We start from the raw sequence: 7,823 nt of genomic DNA, 5'->3' as shown, positions 1-7,823 counted from the left end.
GCCCCATGCCGGCTCGGGTTCCCCCCCTCCCCGCCGCCCTGCCCGGTGCCGCCGCGGCGATGCCGCCCCCCCAGGGGGTCCCGGTTTCGGTCCCCGCGCCCCCTGCAGCCCCGCGGCGGCACTGCACCCCCCGAGCCCTCACCTGCCCGCCGGGCCCCGCGCCCCGGGGCTGCCCCTTTCCCGGCTTCGGCCGCTCCGGAGCCGCTCCGCCGTTGCCGTCCGGTGGGAAAAAGGCGGCGAGAGAAGGAGGGAGGGCCTCGGGGCCGGGAGGGGACACCGCCGGTTCGGCCGGGCGGCACATGCCGAGCCCGAGGTACCGCTGCTACGCGAGGAAATAAGAGCGAGTCATGTTCTAAGCAACAAAAGGCTCAGCCGTGGAACGAGCCCGTTACGCAGAGGCGCTGTGAAGCCGGGCTCGGCAGTTTCTGTACCCTACGAGTGAACGCAGGCCGGGGCTCCTTCCTCTGTTTATTTATTATCTTTCCCGTGGTGGGGGACGCGCTAAAAACAGCCGCCGGCGCGAAGCCGTGGGCCGGGCAGAGCGGAGCTCCGTGAGCATCTGCACCCGCAGCGCTCAGCTCGGCTCCCGCAGCGCTCCGTGCGCTTCCAGCGGCGCTCAGCTCCGTCCCCGCAGCGCTCAGCGCGGTTCCCTCGGCCGTTCCCGCAGCGCCGCCGCCGCGTTCCCGAGTGGCGGAGCCGCGCGGTGTTTCGGGGGGGATGTGCGGAGATGCGAAGGTCGACTCGGGGCGAAATCACACGTACGGCTCCGCGGCAGAGCCAGGGACTCTTCGCTTTTGTTTCGAGCTGCGGTCCCGCTGCCCCCCGCGCTCCCCGTCCCAAAACGAACGCCGCGGAATTTATCGGGGCGGAAAATGAACGCGGCCGAAACGAAACTCGCGACGGCCAAAGCGGCGCTGAGCGAACCCGGCTCTGAAACACCGCCGTGATTTCGGCCACAAAAACAGCGCAGAAATGCCGTTTTTCCGCCCCTTCGGAATGAGCTAAAAAAGGCCGTTCCCGTTCCGCGGAGCCGCCGCCCGGCACTCGGCGCTGCAAACGAAAGCTCCGCACCGCGCCGCCGCTCCGCGCTGCCGTTCTCCCGCTATAGAAACCGGGGACTCTCGGATCGCCCCACGCTTTCCTGAGAGCCATTTCGCTCAGAAACAGCCTCCAAAACCGCCCCGCAGCGCTCCGGCTGGGGACGGGAAGGGGGACGGTCCGGCGCAGCGCGTTGGGCTTCGGTAAATCCCTACAATTAGGGGAGAAAAAAAAAGATAGATCAAAATAATAGCAATAATAATAATTAATAATAATAATAATAAAACCGCAACGAGGCGCGGATCGGATCCCCCAGAGCTGCCCGGGGAGTTTGGGTTTGTCTGGGGGCGACTGGAAAGGAGCGGGGGTAGAACCGGACCGGCTGCGCGCTGCCCGCGGAGGTCGAGCGGCTGTTAAGCGGCTGTTAAGCGGCTGTTCCGCGGCTCCGGAGCGCAGCGCAGCGCCGCGGGGTCGGGGCGCACACGGACACGGGCGGAGCGTTTGAAAAATTTATTTACAAAGTTGTGTACAACACGAAGGGATAACATTTAGAATACATATATTCATTCATATATAAACAGACTTCTATAATAGAACCACAGCGTTTTCCTCCGGGCTTTTTTTTTTTTTTTCCTCTTTTTTTTTTTTTTTTTTTTCCTCCAAAATTCTTTTTTTTTTTTTCGTTGTTCGTTTAATATTTAAAATTCCCCCCGCTTATTATTAATATTTTTATACATTCCCCCCTTCCCCGTTCGTTCGCTTATTTCGGATAAAACCGCTCGGAGCGCCGGAACCTTCAAAAAAAGCGAAAGCCCTCCCGGCTCCTAAACGCGACCTGTTCGCCTCTGTTAGAAAAATAAAAACCCCGAAAGCGACCTCGGCCATTTCCCAGAGATCCGTCCGGGGGGAGTCACCGCTCCGGGCTCACCGCTCCGGCGGTCACTGCGCCGGCCACTTGGCCTGCACGGCGGCGGGGGGCTGCAGGAACTGCCCCGCGATGATGTTGGTAGGCACGCTGAGGATGGGCGCGATGGCCGCGGTGGTCCTGGCTAACGCCAGCGGCTGGTGGGCCACCAGGCCCGACTGCACGGTGACGGGCGGCCGCAGGAAAGTCTGCGCGCTGGGAGCCGAGCTGGCGGCGGGGCCGCCGATGATGTTCTCGATGCTGAACGAGGGGCGGCTGCTGGGCTCGGATTTCACGATGGAGCCCGCCGCCCCCAAACTGCTGAGCTGCAGCTGCAGGCTGGGCCCGAGCTGCGCGTTGAAGGCTTTGCGGCTCAGCTCGCCCGACGGCAGCAGCGGCACCGCGGGAGGCAGCATGGGCCCGACGGGAGGGATGTAGGGGTACTGCAGGGCGGCGGGGTGCGGGTAGGCGCCGGGGGGCAGCCCGTACGGTCGGCCGTAGGGCCCGGCCAGCCCGTAGGCGCCGAAGCCCTGCATCATGAGCGCCGTCTGGTCCCGCAGGTGCTCCTGCTGGTGCCGCTTGAAGCGCTTCCTCCGCCGCAGGAAGCTGCCGTTGTCGAACATGTCCTCGGACTGCGGGTCCAGCGTCCAGTAGTTGCCTTTGCCCGGGTTGCCGGGCTCGCGGGGGATCTTCACGAAGCAGTCGTTGAGCGAGAGGTTGTGGCGGATGCTGTTCTGCCAGGCGGGGAACTTCTCCCGGTAGTAGGGGAAGCGGTTGCTGATGAACTCGCAGATGCCGCTGAGCGTCAGCTTCTTCTGCGGGCTCTGCAGGATGGCCATGGTGATGAGCGCGATGTACGAGTAGGGCGGCTTCACCAGGCTGCTCTTCGGCTTGCTCTGCCCCGCCGCCGCCGCTGCCGCCGCCGCTCCCCCGCCGCTCGCCCCCTCCTCGCCGCCGCCGCCGCCGCCGCCGCCCCCTCTGCCGCCCTCGGGTCCCGCCGGGGCCGGGCTGCCGCTGCCGCTGCTGCCGCTCTCGCCTCCCGCTCCCGGCTCGCCGGGCTCCGCCGCCTCGTCCAGCGGCAGCCGAGGCAGAGCGGCGGGGCTGCGGGCCTCGCCGTCCCCGTCCTTGCCCGGCGCGTCGTCTCCCTCTCCCACCACGTCGATATCCACGTCCTCGGCCGCCAGCGCGGTCTGGCCGGACATATCGCTGCCGCCGCCCGATAGAGTCATCCCCGCTCCGCGGGCCGCCCCCGCGCCCCTCTCCCCCAGCGCGGGGCCGCTACACCCGCGCGGCTCCGCTGCCGCCCGCGGCGCCGTCCCCGCGGGGCATGGGGGGGCGGCGCCCGCTCCGCTCCCGGGGATCCCCCCCGGTCACCTCCGGCTGCGCGCCCCGCTCCGGCCGCCGGGCATCGGGGCTCGGGCGGCGCCGCTGCCTCCCGCCCGCCGCCCGCGGGGCCCCTCCGCTCCACCGCTCCGCGCCCGCGGCCCCTCCGCCGCCGCGCCTCTCCGCCGTTCGCTCCTCGCTTTGCGCGCTCTGCTTTGCTCGGTTGTTTGGTTTTTTTTTGGTGTTTTTTTTTTGTTTTGTTTTTTGGTTCTTTTTGGATAAATCTTCTCGTCGCCGTCCGCTGCCGGTGCCGGTCTTGTCGTCGTCGGTCGGTCGCCCCCTCGGCAGAGGGAGGTCCCGCAGCCGGGCGGGGCGGGGGGCAGAGGCCGCGGGGCGGCGCGGGGCCTCGCTCGGCACTTCGGCGGCGCGGCGGGCCGGACTGCCTGATAGATTACTTTCCCGTTAAAGATATACTCGGAGGCGGCGTCACGTGGCCGCGTGACGTCGGGCGCCCCGCCGTGAAGTCACGCAAAACTCGAAGTGCCGCCGCGCCGTCAACAAAGAGCCGCGGCCGCTCCGCTCCGTTCCTCCCGTCCGCCCCGTCGGGGCCGCCGCGCCCGGAGCGGCGCTCGCGGCGCTCTCAGCCTCGGGGCCGCGCTCCCACGGCGCTTCTCCGCGCGCTCCCGTTCGGGCTTTTCCAACGGCGGCGGCGGGGAGCGGAGCTTCGGAGGTGGCCATTGATTAACCTGAGAGATTAGTTGCAGGGAGAAATAAACAAGACGTAAAATATCAGAGGGGATGATAAATAAAGAAGCTTTGAGCCTGTTTTTTTTTTTCTCCTTTTTTTTTTTTTTTTCCTTATTATTTTCCTTATTTTTTCCTCTTTTTTATTCCTCTTTTTTTCCCTATTTTTTTTTCTTTTTCCCCCCCCTCTTCTTTTTTTTTTTGTTCTTTCATCACCTCCCCCCGCTCCTCCCCCCCTTCTTTATTTTGTTTTTCCCCAGAGGTGTTAACGACTTAATCATTGCGAACCTTAGCATATGAAAAAGTAGGAAATGAGGGAGTGTGGGTGAATGCGAGGAGCGCATTGCCGCGGCCTCAGGTAAGCCACGGCCCGGGCGGGGGGGCCCGGCCGCCCTCTGCCCGCTGAGCCCCGGCGCTGCTGCGGAGTGCTGAGCGCTCCCGGCTCTGCGCGGTCGGTGGCTGCGGTGCTGTCCGCGGAGGTGCGGCGAGAGGGAATGCGGAGACGGAACGGTGCGGGGGGCGAGTGGGTGGGTGAGGAGAGACTGCGGGGGGGAAAAAAGGAAGGGAAGGAAAAAAGGGAGAAAAGGGGGGAAAAAAAGAAGGAAAAGAAAAAAAAGGAAAGAAAAAGAAGAGGAAAAAAAAAAGAAAAAACGGAAAAACCTGGAAGAAATGAAGACTGTGAAGAGAAACGAGAAAATGCGAAAAAAAAGAAAGGAAGAAAAAGAGAAAAAAAAATAAAAGATGGTGAAAAAGAAAGAATGGGAAAAAAAAAGAAAAAGGGAGGAAAAGGGAGGAAAAGGAAAGAAGGAGAAAAAAGAGAACGAAGAAAAAAGGAATAAAGGAAGGAAAATAAGGGAAAAAAATAGAAGAAAAGGAGAAGAGAAAAAAAATGAAAAGAAAAAAAAAAGAGGAAGAAAAAGAAGAAAAAAGTGAAAAAAAAAAAAAAAAGATTAAAAGAATGGGGAAAAAATATATGAAACCCCAACCCGGATGAAACCAAACCGAATCGAATCCTCCATCCCGCCTCGTGCTGCAGGCCCGGACCTCCCGCCCCCCCCGGCCCCTCCCCGGCTCCCCGCACCCCGCCGCACTCCGCTCCCTCCCGCTGCCGCCCCCCTCGCCCTCCCCCCCCCCCCCCGTCCCGCATCGCTTTCCCCAGTGTAAAAGTGAGCAGAAAGCCCAACTCCGCGCCCCCTGTTTCATTTGTTGCTCTTTTTCTTCGACACAATAAAAGTCAAATTAATTGATTCATCCCATTAATTACGGCGCTTAGAGCGAGAAGCGGCGTTTCCCTTCGATGAGGGCCGCGCGGTGCCGATCCCCGCTTCGTTCCGTTCCCCCCGACGGGGCGGCCCGAGGGCTGTGCGGGCCGCGGGGCTCCGGGAGGCGGCGGAGGACTTTCGGAGCCTCCAACCCCACAGCGCTGCGTGCTCAGAAGGACAAAAGCTTTTCTAAGTGGGAGAGCTTAACGGGAAACTTTCCCCGCAACGATCCGCCGGGAAAAAGGGCTCCGAGCCCGCAGCCGGCCGAGTTCAAGGGTTTAAGGCCGTGCTTTGAGGAGGGATGAAATCATTAAAGCGGCGTTTGCGGGGGTGGGAACCCCCCACGAGTGACACCGCCGCAGAGATAGGAGTGGGCGCCCATACGGACGGATGGGTTCAACAACGGGAGAAAAACAAACGGTGTCGTCCGGATCGATACGGAAGGAAATAGAGACGCGGCGAGCGGCGGGGAGAGGAGGATGGGAGAAGTTATGATAGAGAGGGAGAAATTAATTACCACTCCATCGGGTTTGAATACGGCCGAGCGAGATGTCAGCCGCGAGGAGAGTTAAAAATAAACGCGGAGGCTGAGCTCGGGGTGTGGGGTCGGGGAGAGGCACTGGGGGCATTTCTGCCTCTGTCATCGTTTTAGAGGAAGAAGAAACCGAAGGTGTCCGCTTTCATCTCCCGGAGCCTCTGACTTTCACTAATGGGTTATAGGAATCGCTGCCCTGACCTGGATTAAAGCAGCATCGCTTTGTTAGAGGGGCCTTGAGGGGACCCCATATAAATACACGGGGTGGGAGCCCCCCGAATGGAAGACGTCGGGTGGGACCAACCCGAAACCAACTATATGGGGTGGGAAGAAGCACATCGGGTGGGAAACGGCGTGAACACATCGCTGGGAGCCCCACATCGCCACGGCCGGAGGGGTCGGGCCGGGCTGCGCCCTCAGCACGGGCTGTCCGCAAAAGATGCGCATTTTGGGGCCATTTCTCATACATCCCCCCCTTTATTCATTTCTTTTCATTATTATTATTATTTTTCCCCCAAGGCCTCTATTTCTACGTGTTTGGTTATTGGTTTTCTTTCTTTTCTTCTTCTTTTTCTTTATTTTTTCTCTCTCTTTCCCAACCCGCCCGTGAAGCCGGGGCTGCTCAGTGCAAAACGAAATCGGTTCCATTTCCAAAACGGTTTCGGATTTATTTGTATTGGAAATGTATAAACATCCATTCCGCGAAAGGCAACACGTTTAATTAACGATGAGAGAGCAGTTAGGGGCAGAAAGCTAGTAAAATTGTGTGATAAATTTATGGCATTGTTAGCGTGCTTTTAATTATGGCTATTATGTTAATTATTTCCCATTAGCATGGAGTTAGCAGCAGCATGTCAGATTTAATCAAAACGAGCCTTTCTCTCGGAAATTGCGCTCTCCATTCGCCGCCGAGAAAACGGGGGGTCCCGAGCCGGGGCCGCTCCCTGCCCCCATTTCTTTATCCCCATACAAATAAAAGCACGAGGGCTGCGGCCGGAGGACGGGGCGGGTGGGCTCGGGGCGGTGCGGTGCCGTGCGGGCGGCGGATCTCCGTAGGCGGCCGCAGCGGTGCGGGGAGGCGGCGGGGAGAAGAACCGCTCTCGTTTTTTAGGAATTCACCATTCCGCCTCCCCCTTTTTCCCCCCCGTCCTCCCCCCCCCCCAAGCTCCGGAGACGGCACTTGATCATTTCGGATCATTCTGTCAAACAATATGATGTCGCTCGTTTTTATCTGTCCCGTTTTACAAAGCTCCCCCCTCCCCCCCCCCCCCCCCCAATCCCGCAGATTGAGCTGCCGGTCAGGACAACGCGCCCGAGTACAAAAGAATAAAAGAGACAAGCAGGGAGAATACGGGAGCGCTGCGAGGAGCAGGAAGGGAAAAAGCAGGAGGTGCGCGGCAGAGCGAGTGCGGGAGTGCGGGAGTGCGGGAGCGCTGTGCGGGGCTCGCACGGCCGGGCCGGCTGCTGCTCGTTCTGCCCCGCGGCACCGCAGTGCCGGGGCTGCCCCGATCCTCGGGCTCCGAACCCCTGAATGGGGGCACCGAGAGGCGACCCGTCGGCTCCAGCATGCTGTCATGTAAAACAAAACCAATACATTAATAAGTACGTACATATATATATATATACACATATATATATATATATATAAATCGGGTTTGGGAGCAGCCAACAGCAGAGTTTCGGGGGCTCCACGCACACCAGGGTGCACAGATGCCCCCTTGCTGCCCACAGAGCGCAGCCGCATAAATCGGGGCTGGGCTGAACCCCCTCCTCCAGCCCGGCCCCACGGGAGCAGGGGGCTGCGACCACGGCAGCTGCTCACTTATTTTTAGAGCATTTCCATTCCTCTGGTTAATTTTAGATCGATTCATTATTTAGCCCCAGTTCGCCTTTAGGGAAACCCAAGCTGGGGGAGGCTGGAGCCACGTAGCCGTGGGAGTTGTGCCTGTGTGGGGCTGTCTGTCCCTCAGTACTGTCTGCTTGCAGTGGGTGTTGTGAGTGCTGGTATGAGGGTGTG

At 60.4% G+C, this 7,823-nt stretch overlaps 1 protein-coding gene across 1 annotated transcript; it reads right to left on the bottom strand.

Annotated features, from left to right (window-relative positions):
* Positions 1 to 1,811: 1,811 nt before the first annotated feature.
* FOXD3 (forkhead box D3) lies at positions 1,812 to 3,189 on the bottom strand. The gene has a single exon (XM_072343490.1). The coding sequence runs from the start codon at positions 3,169 to 3,171 to the stop codon at positions 1,978 to 1,980; it is 1,194 nt and encodes a 397-aa protein (XP_072199591.1). The 5' UTR covers positions 3,172 to 3,189; the 3' UTR covers positions 1,812 to 1,977.
* Positions 3,190 to 7,823: the final 4,634 nt, after the last annotated feature.

This window comes from Excalfactoria chinensis, chromosome 8 (assembly GCF_039878825.1).
Source record: "Excalfactoria chinensis isolate bCotChi1 chromosome 8, bCotChi1.hap2, whole genome shotgun sequence".
In the NCBI taxonomy this organism is placed as follows: Eukaryota; Metazoa; Chordata; class Aves; order Galliformes; family Phasianidae; genus Excalfactoria; species Excalfactoria chinensis.
The sequence above is the reverse complement of the archived record's forward strand: the minus strand, read 5'-3'. Positions and strand labels throughout refer to the sequence as shown.